This window comes from Protomyctophum bolini (genome assembly GCF_963924005.1).
Source record: "Protomyctophum bolini genome assembly, chromosome: 12".
Lineage (NCBI taxonomy): Eukaryota > Metazoa > Chordata > Actinopteri > Myctophiformes > Myctophidae > Protomyctophum > Protomyctophum bolini.
In genome coordinates this window covers 19,411,558-19,426,083 of record NC_137873.1, presented here as the reverse complement: position 1 = coordinate 19,426,083, position 14,526 = coordinate 19,411,558, and the positions used below count along the sequence as shown (strand labels likewise).

The 14,526-nt window shown below is 41.9% G+C and overlaps 1 protein-coding gene across 3 annotated transcripts in view; it reads right to left on the bottom strand.

The window, feature by feature from the left end:
- LOC308325898 (partitioning defective 3 homolog) overlaps window positions 1-14,069 on the bottom strand; it is a 261,533-nt gene extending 247,464 nt beyond the window's left edge. For all 3 annotated transcript variants that reach the window (XM_080778653.1, XM_080778655.1, XM_080778654.1), the window contains exon 1: window positions 13,716-14,069. In XM_080778653.1, the coding sequence (XP_080634779.1) occupies window positions 13,716-13,835 (120 nt within the window). In that variant the 5' untranslated portion in view covers window positions 13,836-14,069. The remainder of the gene's footprint in view (window positions 1-13,715) is intronic.
- Between the last annotated feature and the right edge of the window lie 457 nt (window positions 14,070-14,526).

Genomic DNA, 14,526 nt, shown 5'->3' with positions numbered 1-14,526 from the left:
TAATCAGAATAATGTCAAATCTGGGAATAAATTTCTTACCAAGACTTTTCTTCACCAATGTGTTTGTAAAGGTGTCTACTAACATATCCCACATTGGTTTCTATTCAACCACCCTAGGGGAATTTTTGACAGCTGCTGACAGTTGGGGTACATGTATGGATGGTTGTAATGCATGTAACTCACAGTCAGTTTGCACCACATACACACACGCTTTTCTCCATGTGGGACACAGACAGATAGTTAAAATGGGTGCTATATAACGGGTATTATTAGGTTTCCAAGTTGCATCGTTCCCAAGTACTGTAGGCCGGTGAGCACGTACAGGTCTAGTGTTCTAAATTTCATTATGCTTTAAGTAGCATGTGACATGTGATTCTGAATCCATTCCAAGCATTAGTTTAGCACGATAAACACTCCTTGGGCTAAAAACGGTCAGCACATTTAGGCACATTTGGGCAAGTGGCATTAGTTTTCCACAAAATGTGCCTAAATGTGCTGACCTCATCACATTTGTGATGACGACTATGGTCGTTTTTAGCCCAAGGAGGGTTTTTCGTGCTAAACTAATGCTTGTAATGGATTCAGAATCATGAAAACCCCCTAGTTTGACATGTCACATGCTACTTAAAGCATAATGAAATTTAGAACATTTTGCCTTATAATGGTTGTTGATGTACCCCAACTTTCAGCAGCTGTCAAAAAATCCCCTAGGGTGGTTGAATAGAAACAAAATTGGGATATGTTAGTACTAGTAGACACCTTTACAAACACATTGGTGAAGAAAATTCTTGGTAAGAAATGTATTCCCAGATTTTACCAATATCCTCTGACTAATGGTATTATCAAAGGTGTATTAAGCTCTAGTGAAGTCTACCGAGTGCAATCTTCCTACTTTTGTTTGTTATTATCTTTTATCCTTTTTTTCTTTTCTCACTTATTTGTGAAACCTAAGCTGTATTTCTTTACATGCACTTCTCATTCATGTTGTACAGCCATGTGTTTGGAGTTAAACCTCTCCGTTGAGACTCCGACTGCACTCACCACGCAAGCTGCAGTGAAAGCGGCAGACTGGCCAACTCTGTGTGATGTATGCTGCACTACGTTTATCCAAACATGTCTGGCAGGGAGCAGTTTGGCGACGTGCAAAAAGTGGCACGAGCAAACAGAGCAGCAAGATAAACATAATCTTGAATTCTGGGCTCCTACTCCTACTCTGTGGATTTACATATCAACACCACCATCTCTTATTAGTGGTGTGAGTGTACGAGGGGAAGTTTACAAAGTCAAATTTTTATCGTAAACAGCATCAGAGCCAACAGCTTACACAAGGAACTCTGGAGCTGGCGGAGGGAGTGGAGAAAATGCGCACCATGTTGCAGGACTACTGGCGGTTGCACAAAGCATGTTGGGCAGATACACAAAGTCTTACGTCATCTGCCGGAGTGGCCAGAGAACAGCTTGCATAGCGGGTTCCAACCGAAGAGGAACTGGGAGATGTGTTGGGAAGCTTCGCTGGGTTATTTAGGTCAGGGAACAGGGTTTCCCAACCACTTGGTAGTGGTTATGTTATGGTAACTATAACAGTCCAGACGTAATTCCCAGGCCCGCTGTAAAACCAGGAGAGAGCAGAAGCTTCAAACAGAGTCAAACCTGTGATCTTACAGATCCCCACTGTTGAGCTAGCCCATTTTAACCTGAGATCAGATTCTAAAAATGTCTTCTACATCCTGACAGTTTTCTGAAAAAGCTATGTTTCTATGTCAGTCGTTCTTTGATTTTTCAAAAATAGCAGACCTACAAGCTTGTAGATCTGCTATTTTTCAATAGCTAAAGCATAACATAATGCTAACACCAAAAGGGGTTCCCGCCCAAAATGGGCTAGGAACTGAATTCTCACTAGTGTACTGTAGAGGAGATTTTATCCATGTGTAGGCTTGCATTCTGACAAATGCCGTCTAAAACGCAGCCAAACAAGAGGTTGGCATCATCATAACTCAAAGCTTCTCTTTGATCAAGCATAAACTAGGGGAAATCTGACTATCATTAAAACACCACTGAGCAGATATCAACCTGTCAAATACATAGATCACACATGTGGTCGAGACCTACAGCACAGATATAATGTCCCAGACATAATAAAAACAAAGGGACAAAAAGAAACTCTACGTGTGAAAGCGTTGTGCTTTCTTCTGTGAAGGCATTGTTAATCCACAAAAATGGAATGCTTAATTATACAATTATACATTATTACTTCCTGAATTTCCTTGGCTGGGAATAGTGATATTTTATTATTTTCTATTTCCCACCAGGAATCAATCAATGTTGACCGTAATCATAATAATAGAACAACATTTTGGACACCGATTCGGCAAACAATTGTTTTCAGCTGATCGGTGCTTGGCCAGGCCTTACATTTTGTACCAGTCGTTTTTAGATGAAAGCATACAGCAACAAGAACGTCTGTGTGGATGTTTTTAAGCATGAGCCGAAAACTTGAATTGAGCAATTGCTTAGCAACCACAGGTAAAATAAGGAAGAGGAATTTAAATTTCCTCGCCTGCGGGTTTGCCATTTTTCATTTTGTCAATGCATAAGACAAGAGCTCTGTGTCCATTGCCTTCTAAACTCTTTTTTTGCTTATACTACGTACGTAGGGCATCAAGTGTCAAAAACAATAGATCTACAACTACCAGCTAGGAATGTCTCAGGATGTGGCCCAGCCTGGTGTTACTATTGTAGATCTACTCAGCGAACTTACATACATCACATGTCTGCCTAAAACCGGTACATGGCAGGTTGAAATTGGTCTACGGTATATGAAAGTCTATTTGTGTGTCGTTTCAATATTTAACCAATGAAAATAACAATAACTAAATAAGAACTACATTAGATTCAGTGGTCAAAGGTGCTTTTTCCCCATTTCCTGAATAGTAACTGGAATCAATGGACATACAAGGTTTCCGCCCTACAGCGACAATGTGCTTCTTATCTATGCAGTGCACTACCGTGAGCATTTAATCATTGTACTTGTGCACCCAAGTGGATTTATTCACACCGTCCCTTATTTGATGTATAGTTGGTCTTTAGGGAGCCCTTGTTCTCTCGCCGTACGCCTGAAATGTACAACGTCGATAAATAGTTTGACTTGATCCTTGGACCAGCAGCCACAGCTGAATGATCCAGATTCCACATTCCATCTCTGGAGCCAGCGTTTGAGCAAGCACCCTGCCCGCCCCATGCATGCCTCTTGCCCTGCCCAAAGGCCAATCATCATCTATCTGTCAGAGACAAAGCTGCAGCCTGGCCTGGCCTATATTTAGCAGACAAAGCCTCATCAGTCTAAGTACTGAATTCAATTTCAAGGGACATCATTAATCTACACTCATAAATCATTTGTGCCGATGACAATGCGGGAGCTCTTCTCCTTTCAGATGTGTTAGCCCTCTTTGGTCTTGCAGTGTTCGACCCGAACCTGCCACTGGTTCCTTTTCTATCGCTACACTCGGTGGGGTAGAGTGGTAGACTCTCTGCTCCTATGTGTTATATAAGGTAATTCCATTTCGTATCGCAATACTCTGTTAGATCTCCATTCTTCTATTATGTATGTGGTTTTTCCCACATTCAACGTCTTGTTTGTGTCTACATCACCATCTCATCCTAGCTCTCACACTTGGACGATGACAATTATCAACTGGATGGGAATGATGGGAGTGGCTAAGGAGCAAAAAATATCGTTTTCTTTAGCTTAGTATTATTATTGGTTTTATTCAAAGCGGGCAGTGAAAGAGTGAGAGGAGTGTAAGGACAGAGCAGGTCCCCACTCCCCGCAGTCAGGAATGGATGTGGGTTTGGTAACTTGGTATATCTGGCTGAGTAATCGCAGCATCCCAGGAAGATCATTTTTCAAGTCTCGCTGAATCATAAACATGGGTTATGATTTGCCTTGTATGCACTTGCATTGTCAAATTCTAGGTGGTGTGTAATTGTGGCACATATTAGGCACAGGTGAGCTCACAGAAAGCATTAGACCATGCAAATGCCACCATGTCATGATTTTAATTTGACTGGTGCAAGCATTCCTTATGTTGTGGACTGATTTCAATAGACATGGACTACACTACATGAATCAAGCTTTCATACAACTTCCTCTGTAATGGGAACTTAATATAGTCTACATAAGCATCCTTGGCCGATATAACGTGTAAATACACTGTATGTTATCGGTGGTTATCTTTTGTAAGTAGCCAAAAGATGTACATTGTACATGTTTATGATGGCCAACGAGTAGCATAATGAAAGGCCCAACCACCCCTCATAATAGCATATTATCCAAAGATCTGTTGAATAGCTAGAGAGCAACATAGCTATTTAGGGGTGCCTGGTGCCTCAGACAGTTAGTTCATACCATATGATCTTCTCTCTACACTAACCTAAACAAAACTGCCAACGGTAAGCCATGGGTGACATACAGTTGATATACACACAAATCTGGCAATATAAAATAAGCCAAGGCCAGCATAATTAAAAATACATTTAGACACTAGCATTACAATAGCGTTTCACAATCGCAAGCATAGAGGCATCAGATGAAAGACTGACAAAATGACCACCTGACCTCAATTTGCCATTTGATGCCCCTGGCTGCCCAATGTGAAAAAGAAAAACAGAGATGTTCTGAAATGCAATGAAATAGGTTGAATAAAAAATAAGATAAAGCAGCACAAAGGATGCAAGCAGTGTGAGTGGTACAGTACTGTATACGAGATCACAGTGTGAACACAACACATTCCTCACAGACAATCCTCCTCCTGTACTCAGAGCTCTACAGCAGTCCTTGACATTTCAGACTGAGTGTTTCTTGTCTGATTGTGTGCCGTTTCTGTGGCTGCCGAAGCCTGTGTGTGCAAACTGTGCATACAACTGTGTGTCCATCCATGTGTCCTTCTGTGTGTACCCATGTGCATGTCTGTCTGGGCATGCATGCCATGCACATGTCAGCCGGTGTCAATCTTGACTTTCAGTATAATTATGCAGCAATTTGGGGAAAAATCAACAGAGTAGACGGAACAAAATATAACAACGCCTCGCTGCGTCACCGTCTGTCCATTGCAACCAGTCATGCTTATTGTTGAAGAAAGTTGATGATTACTCAGTTATGCTCGGCCAACTTGCTAACAAACAAATGACAGTTTAACTAACAGAGACAGAGAGTCTGTTACAGAGTGTAATTGTGGGCTCATGTGTAAATGCAACCAATGCCAGGTTTAGACAGAAAGCGCTCGGGTGGCGCAGTGGTAAAGCAGGATGTCCTCCCGGTGGGGGCTCCTCACTGGCAGGTGAGCCTGTAGGACACAACAGCAGTAACAACAGGAACGTGGGTGGGGAGGAATACATTGTTATCAGAAACTGAGCAGTTCTGAGCAGAAACTAGTCTGACAACCCACAAAGAGCTTTTCTAAGACTCAATCCGTGCACGTAGCGGATTTAACTTCAAAGGATGAAGATTTGTAGCTTGTGTTTCATCACACTAGAAAGATAGTCATGGCTGAAATATACACCATCTTTCTTTACAACCATTACAGTTATCACCACATATCTATTGATGTGTCGATAATAAATTACATTCTGCATTTTTCCTCTAGCGGAAGTTGGACTTTGGATGTGTGTGTATATTCAGAACTCAACACATGTGTGCTTCATTCCAATGTGTCGTCAATGCCATAATGTTGGCTTGATGCAAGCCTAGCGTGACTGATGACAGTGTTGCTTTCCTTTTTTGGAAGAGAGAGACGACCCAGCCATGAGCCAGTTAAGGCATGTCCAGCTTAACCATGTGAGCTGGAGCCCAGGGGATGCCATTTGCACGTTAGCCGCTGGGTCTCCCCCACTGAAACACTGTTAATAAGAATCTAAATCATAATACTTAGTGACACAGAGTGCTTAAAGTGGTTTACAGAGTGCTGTGCAAACAGATTACTTGAACCACTGGCATGGGTCCAGTCAGCTGAATGTCCCAACCACACACACCCGAATCCGGCCACATGTGACTTGTGAGCTCAGAAAGCCCTATTGTGTAGTAAAATAGGCCGCCATTTGACACAATCACACACTGGATTTTCTAGATGATGGACACTTCAAAAAAGGACCACAAGAAGTCTTGGTGTTCTTCCTTTGATGTGCATCTGAGTCAAAGGATGCTGTTTGGAGGTCAAATCACTCTTCCCTTCCGTTTAGCCTCAAGGCTTCTTCCATAAACAGAGGAAGCCACTGAATGTAAACTGACGTGGAGAAGGAGAATGAGGGAGCCTTTTTTGCACTCCATGTCACCTCACTCTCTCTCTGTCTGTCCGTCTCTCTCTCTTGTGTTTGTCCAGAACTTTCTCCTAGACAGTTTATTTATGAAAGAGACTGCCTGAGGTGTGTTTGTGGAAAACCAGGGCGTGTTCTGATCCACTCTGGCAAGAGAGGAATGATGGCAGAATATGGTCATCGTTGTAAAAACAGCCCACACGTGAGATTTCCAGATGATCTCAAGGAGGCGGGGGCTAATGATCACACCTCTTGAGGGATGGAAGATATGTATACATCTTGATATGTATAAATGGGTCTGGCTAGAACATTTGCTGCATATCACTCAATACCTGACACTCTCTCTCCTCGTTTCTTGTCTATCTTTATTCTTCACTGTATTATCAAATAAAGGCAGCGAAGTTAGAAAAGACAAAAAACACAACAAAATGTATATAAAATGTATATAAATGGCAAAAAAATATGCAAAAGCAAGATTCAGAATACCATGCTTCTACTGTACAATGTCTGAGAGCTACTGTACAATGTCTGAGAGTGTCAGTAATGCTAATTCAGGATCAAGGCAAGACAAATGCAGGAAGGAAGCCCTCTGCAATGGCTGGCTGCCTCACACATACTTTCTTTTGGGAGGCGAGGGGCATTCCCATCATGTGACAACTTTTGCAATCAATCACTCTAAGTCCTGATTTATGCTCCGTTATGCTTCTGTGTCACACTCCAAAAATAGCTACAAGCTCTGACAACATGCCGCAGTGCAACGCGTTTGAGCTTGCAGATCTGCTATTTATGGTGAGCGACACCAGCATGTGACAAAGTATAAATCAAACTGTAAGCCTCCCACTTCAGTGGAGCATAGATAGATCACATCAGCCCAAACACCTGCTGTAGGGCTCCTAATGCCTCTGCTCCGAGTTCATGCTCGTTCTGGAAAGAAAGCATGCTGCTGACCAGCATTGGCATTTTGATTATCACATCAACTTTGCCATTTCACACACACCCTAAATACAGTATGGCTTGTCTGGCTAACAACACAACCACAGCATCAGCGAGCTGTACCACTACTGTAGGCGTCGGTACCCTCCATTCTTCTTTGATTGATTCTCATATTTCAATGCAAAAAGCCCCTGGCCTGCCAATCAGGATTTAGCTTAAGCCCCCACTAGAGATACAAACGGGGCCTAATTAATACATGTTTGTCATAAAGTTATATTTAACCCAAAAATAAAGTGTCGAGTCTGTTGACACGTCAAATGTTATGTGTCAGCACAGATTTTCAGTTCAAAGTAATATAGGATCATAAAGTCTATTTTAGACTCTCCTCAGCAGTAAGTAGGTTAACTTCCCAAGTTGGTGAATATCACACCAGGTCTTGTTTTGGCCCTACTCACTGCAGTGGTGGGGCCAAGGTCACAGCCGATGGCCCAGTGTTCGTCAGCCAAGCTTTTAATCCAGCAACCCCTGATTTGGAAGCAGCGACCCCCTGGCTGGTACAGCTCAGTGACATTGGGGATCAAACCCATGAGGTGTCAAATTCTTTTGGAGTCCACAGCTAATCACAAGGAAGATCTGCTGTCCCTAAATACACAGTGTGATCATTACATTGTCTGGATTCCCCACATTCCTACCAGAGTCATGACTCTCCATGACTATGGGTCTTTTTATGTCCCTGCCTAAGTAAGTTCACACGCTTTTTATTGAATATATTCCTCTATTTAATTCCTTACAATACTACATAATAATAGAATAATACAGAATAATACAATTCAGACTTTGAATCATCATTTGAAACCGTTAAGTGGTCATTTGTCGCTCTCTGGCAGGTCCTACGTTTGAAAAAGTTGTTCCCAACTTCAATAGGTGGGTGGGAGCGAGGGGCTTCCTTTGAAGCTGCGGTGTGTTTTTCTTTTCTTTTTAGCTGGCAGTACATGGTCGCCTCCATGACCACATAACAGCGGCAGTCTGCGCTCATAGCATGTAGGCCTGTATGTCCTCAGGCCCTGTAGACGATCAAAGGCTGCTGCATGCTAATTAAGACGGTCGTTTGTGTAATGAATTCTATCTTGAGGGCTGGTGCACATAAAAATGGCATTAGTGGTACAAGATTAAAAAGAGGCTGTCAGATTGGAGTTCACATATTAATCATTAGACAAGAAATTAAGTGTCACGCAGATTCAAAACTTTTTTCCTTTCTCCAACAGTCTCCATCCACTTCAACTTACTGCTTTAGTATGTTGTAGGTATTATAATACTAATATCTGTCACAATTATTTCACTTCAATAGAGGGTATGCACATGACATCATCATAACATACAATTTATGTGGGTCCTATCGGATGGCATTAAACGATGTTAAAAAAACATTAAACTGACTTTGTCACTCACTTTGCCACTCGATTTGCCATTCACTTTATGCATGCGCATACCCTCTATACTGGTCCTATGATCATAAGAAGCATTGCATGGAAGCAGTCAATGTATGTTCATGTCAATTATTTTCAGAATTCGAGCTAGTAAACTACACCAAATTTGATATGAGGCCAAATTGACTTTTAATACTATTCATTGCCAAGCCCTGTACTGCAAGTATAACAATAAGCCATTTTCACCCAGGCTTCTCTTACAACAAAAACACTTGCAGTGATGTCACATGACCGGTGTCCAAGACACCTGCTCCTATTGTTTGTGAACTGGTCTGTGGTGCCGTGCTACATCTGTCTGCTCCAACGGTCAACTATCCACACAATAGCTTAAGGCCCTCCAGAGAAAACAGTGCGATGTGGAGCTCTTATCACTGCCCAAGTCAAGAGAGGACAGCATGAACACCACCTGTGTTCCACGGGGGCTTCAATAGCAGAAGGAACACTCAAAAAGACATACTTACAGCTCGACAGTGGCATTGCTTATGTGTCATTTTGGTGTTTTGTTATGTACAATTACCCAACGGTTTTCCCAGTCACAGGTGTCATTTTTAAGAATGGTCATACTTAAGTCAACCGCAAGTAAAAATGAGCAAAACCCCCAGGGTTGTTTGAAAGCAAAAGACCAAAAGAATGTGATGCACCGGCACTCTTGAGTTATTTCAACCCCATCCCATCTTCGCTGTTCCATATCTCACGCATCAAGTCAATTTAATGTAAGAAATAATTTATAAGGGCCGGGCAATATTGCCATGTTATTTATGGTTTTCAAAATGTTTAAAAGATTGAGAAACTGGCAGATCTACAATCTCAAAATGTGCATTGTGAGCTTGTACAAAGTTCATTTTATGAACCTTGTATAACATTTTTGAAACTATAAAATAGAACTTAAGCAATTAAAACCACGAAGACAACATTTATGCCATATCACTATATTATAAATATCCCAAAAGCCAGATGATATTCAACATCCTATCACAATATTGATATTGCTGTATATTCCTATATCCAATTATACCTGTGATTCACAGAGGGACAACGAGCATGAAACAAGAGAACAGCGTCTTTGTTTGCTCACTGTAGTGTGTGAGTGAATGGTCATAAACAGACATGAGAGCTGGCCCTCCTACTGTCCGTCGTCATTCTAATTCCAGAGTTATAGGAGTCCATTCAAGTCCATGGTGAGGGTTTTATTTTTCCTTCGGCTTGTGACTCTCAACAGGAAGCATTCCTCTCTAATGACAGGGGAGGTTCCCAAAGGGTCCCAAAGAAGGGACCAACACCCAAACTAAATTCAGACCACTATTAAGGGGTGTCCCAAAAAAACTAGTTGTATTCTTTCAACACAACATCCAGGACCAACAACTTCCTGACACACTCGCTTGACATGAAAAACACCCAGGCCCGACACTCACTGGGTGATAAGAATGGAATAGCAAGTGGGCATTTCATTTGGAAACTGTTCATTGGGAGCTTTGTTTTATTTATTTTTCATGCCTGATACATGTTTGATTTGCAAATGTGCTTATTCCATAGACAACATTTACAGCCAGCACGGAATTTCTTTTCCCTATATTCTCAATCTTAGAGTGGAGTTCGCCTCTATAGCCTAGTGCAGTAGCACTAGTAAATTGTCCTGAATATTTTTTTCCAATGGAAATCTAATAAATGCACCAAGTATCTGTTTGTCTGTCTGTACGACTGTCTGGGTGTAATCCACATAACACGAGAACCTTCCCCCACCGAATTCAAATTTGACCGCAGGGGGTGCAGTGCCCGGTGTCGAGTCGGTCGGACCCACGGTTGTCCAGAACCGGCCCGGGCTCTGGACAGGGCCCCTGCCCAGGGTCCATATATGTAGCTGACCTGTTCCAACATCATTCTGACGTCTGCATATATACTCCATATTTGGGCATAACTGACAAAGAACTCCATGGGTTATGGGCATAAAAGGGACACAAACATAATATCTGGGTCGGGGACTAAACTATTTGACATTCAATGTTTTTTTTCCCTACAACTGAGTCTTAAAATCAGAGAAAGTCGTCTAATATTCGGCACAATACTGTGCATGAAATACAAGCATGAGGTCAGTCAGGGTGCATTCAATGCACCAACAGTGCACACACAACAAAGGAGGAATATATATTATTTAAAAACCACACAACATTCAGCAAGGCTCTGCTCAGCAGCATCGTTGCTCTGTCTGTGTGAAAACAGAAGTAGGGAGAGAGCAGCTTTGTTCCTCTATCAGATAGAGGACATGCCATTTGAACCTAGTACTAGAGTATATCTAGTAGTAGGTAGGTTCAATAGTAGTAGTTCAAATGGCATGACCTCACCTGTCCTAGAGTAGACCAACACACAAATCTTAAAAAGGCGGTTAAAGGAGACCGATTTTACAGAATAAATTCCACCCAGCACATTCCTGACCCAAGATGAAACAAGTAAACAACTGCAGCATGCTACTGCAGAGATTGCGTCACTGACGTTTTCCTAAGAATAGTTTAACTTCCCACAGACATAAATAATATCTGAAGGAAGAACGTCAACAACGCTGTTTTCTTGTTCTGTCCCTCCCTCTCTCTCTCCTAGCATAACACACCATTTGCATTAAAGTAAGCATGGATGGTGGTCTGGTGGACTGAGCGTGACCATGGAAGATGGGACACAGGTGAAAAAGATAATACCACTATGCTTCCTTCCTCCTGGTGGCTCAACTACAGCCATGTCATGATTATGAGATATTACTCTGCAATTAATTAATGCAATAAACAAATAAATTGGAACATATGAATAAAAAGTACATTGACGTTTGCCTTTTAGGCCTTGTAAACCGGTTGGTTTATTATTAAATATGTCAATCTGTCTGTGCAAGGTTTTGCACAGGCAGATATGACTGAAATCTGCTTATTTAAAAAATATATATGACAACTACACATGCAAAAACTATTGTGATCATCTCAAATAATTGCGACCAATAATTGTGACATGACATGTGCTCATTGCGCCTTTAAATAGACAAATGTAAAGTAATTTCATAAATTAAAAAAAAAACTAATCTAAGAAATTCCATGAATAAAAAACAAATATAATGAATAAGTACTATAAATAGTTGATCTATGAGCCGTTGTGCACTTGTAGATCTGCTATTTTGGGTCCCGGGGCAAAGGTCTAATATTCTCTCTTTTGGGTCTCGACCCGAGTAAAGATTGGGAAGCACTGTTCTACACTACAATAAATTACAATGTTTAAAGCAGGGGCTACTTGGAAGTTGACATTGCAGAGCAGCAGTGCATTACTGCATTAATTTATTCATCTACAGCCCAAAACGCAACAGTGTGGTCGACAATGGATCAATAGTCATGTGTGGCGGAATATTATCTGGGAACAAGGAGGAAACTATGCATACATGTATGGTTTATTTACTGTGGTGTCAGGTGTGGACGACAAATCAGTTTCTTTATGAGTTGCATTTTTGTGAGTAGGTCTGATTTATCGGGTACAACTCTAATGGTCATAAGCTTAAAATGCATAGGAAGAATATTGATCTTACGACCAAAGTGCAAACCAAAGTTAGGATTAATACTACCAAATATATTATATTGAAGCCATGTAAATTATTGTCCAGTGATATCTGCTGCGAATGCGATATAGCCTACAGTTTGGAATTTAAAAATAAGTTTTGGGGAATTTAAAAAGGTTTAAATCACCTTTGAACTTTCTATTGTGTACACCTGACCCCACCACTAACACCACCACACAAACCGTTTGTCCTTAAGTGCACCCAGTCGGACACACACACAGTCCCGTGACTCCATCCCATCTCCCTAGATACCGATGATACAGTTGCCATCAAGTTACGCATATGAGAACTTTTATTTCCTTGACATCATCTTTTAGCTATTTTAAGCGACGCCTGTTTAGGTTCAATAGTGGAATGACAGCTCTCCTCTCCTCGCTGACTGGCTGCAGCCATGCGATCAGCTGGAGCGTGCTGTTGCAGTTTCCCTCTGTATCCTCCAGGGCCTCTTGCAGACCCAAGGAGGAGTGGTAATGAATGTAGTAGCTACTAGCTTCATCTACTAACTACATTAACCGCCGTGTACCAAAGTGTCAGGAATAACTGTCCCAAATGACCGACACACTGCAAATACATTTCCTTCGCCGATTCATCTGAACAAGCCACTGTTAAGCCAGGTTCTTATCGATTGCTTGATAACATTATATAGCCTCTCATGCTACAACCTCTTAGCCAACTCCCTTAGCAACGATAATAACCTAATTATAACTACAACAAAGACAAACTTTGTTGTTGCTTAAAGGAAAGCCCTTGCAGAATGTGTCACGAAGAGTATGGCCGTAAAGATCAGAATGGTATTCCTATTGCGAACACACTCTTGGCAGAAGGACAGAATCCGATCCACACTTTTTAAAACTCCTAGATTTCCTGCAGATCTACTTTGGCAAGCATGATGGCTATCTGAGGCTAGCCTAATAGGCTAATCGCAGATTGCCACTTCCAGCCATAGGGCCATCATAACTTGAACTAATATTCCACCCAGGTCACTGTGTTACTGTTTACAGTTACACATGCAGACATGCAGCTGGTTCTTAGAAAAAAACATTCATTTTAGGAGAAGCTCACATTTCCTCCAAACTGGCTGCTGCAGTCTAACCTATACTTTGAAGTCCCAGAGGAAGTTTTGCGGGGTTTACAAAACACAACAACCACAATGGCGGTGCGGGCTTGCTTTAAAAAGCAACACAGCACAGTCAGCAACTAGTCTGCTCTTTTGCTTTCAGAGTGGCTAAATGTTGAACAGAGAAATGCATCTCTCTCTATCCTCTATCTTCTTTGCGTTTGTTTCAAGTTTGCGCCATATTGCATTGCAACATTGTTCCCACTCAGCCTGCAGCCGTCGGTGGAGGAACGACGGGAACAAAAGCCGCCGCTGTTCTCTTGGACACTAAAGTGACAACACTCACCTTGGCGATGGCTTTCTTGTACCTCATGACAGCCTGCTGTATGAGCGAGTGGACTTTAATGTTTCCATCCCCGCACGGCACGACCACCCGCGTCCTGCCGAAGCACACCGTCACTTTCATGCTGTTACTATCCGATATACGCTTCCCAGGTCCGGAGTAAAAAGCCGAGAAAGAGCGCTCCGCTGGAAAGACAACCGCGGCGGGAGCATGAATTTGTCTTCACTTTGGTTATCCTCTCGTATTCCTTTGTGTCCTTTAGAAAGAGAGAGGCAGACCTAAAGACCTTTCCGCCTTTCCCGGCTGGACGACATTGTTATGTGTGTGTTTTCAGACCACCTGTTTTCCTCTCTCTCTCTCCCGAGTCCCGTCCCTTCTCTTCTTCAGTCGCGTCGCTTCACAAATCCCTACTAGTTGTGGCTGTGCTGCTGAGCTCATGAATACACGGCCACGGAGAGCGGAAGCTGTCTCCCCCCCGCGGACAAGTTGAGTAAACATTGTGGGCACCTCAATGTTAAATTGGCTATTTTCCCCAAAAAATAAAGAATTGATTGAAAACTTTATTTCAGACACAATGGTGCATATACAAACAACATGTAAAAACACAACAGTAAATACAACAACACAGAAATAGCCTATGTATCAGGCTATTTTCACTCCAGGCAGTCCTTGTCAATTAAAAACATATAAACATTGCCTCCAGTGTTTCCAGAAACATGATGAGAAGACTGTGTCACTGTGTGATCCCTGTTAAGGCCATAATTAGTGCATTATTTGATTCCCTCAGTCTACACATGAATCTATACATAAAATT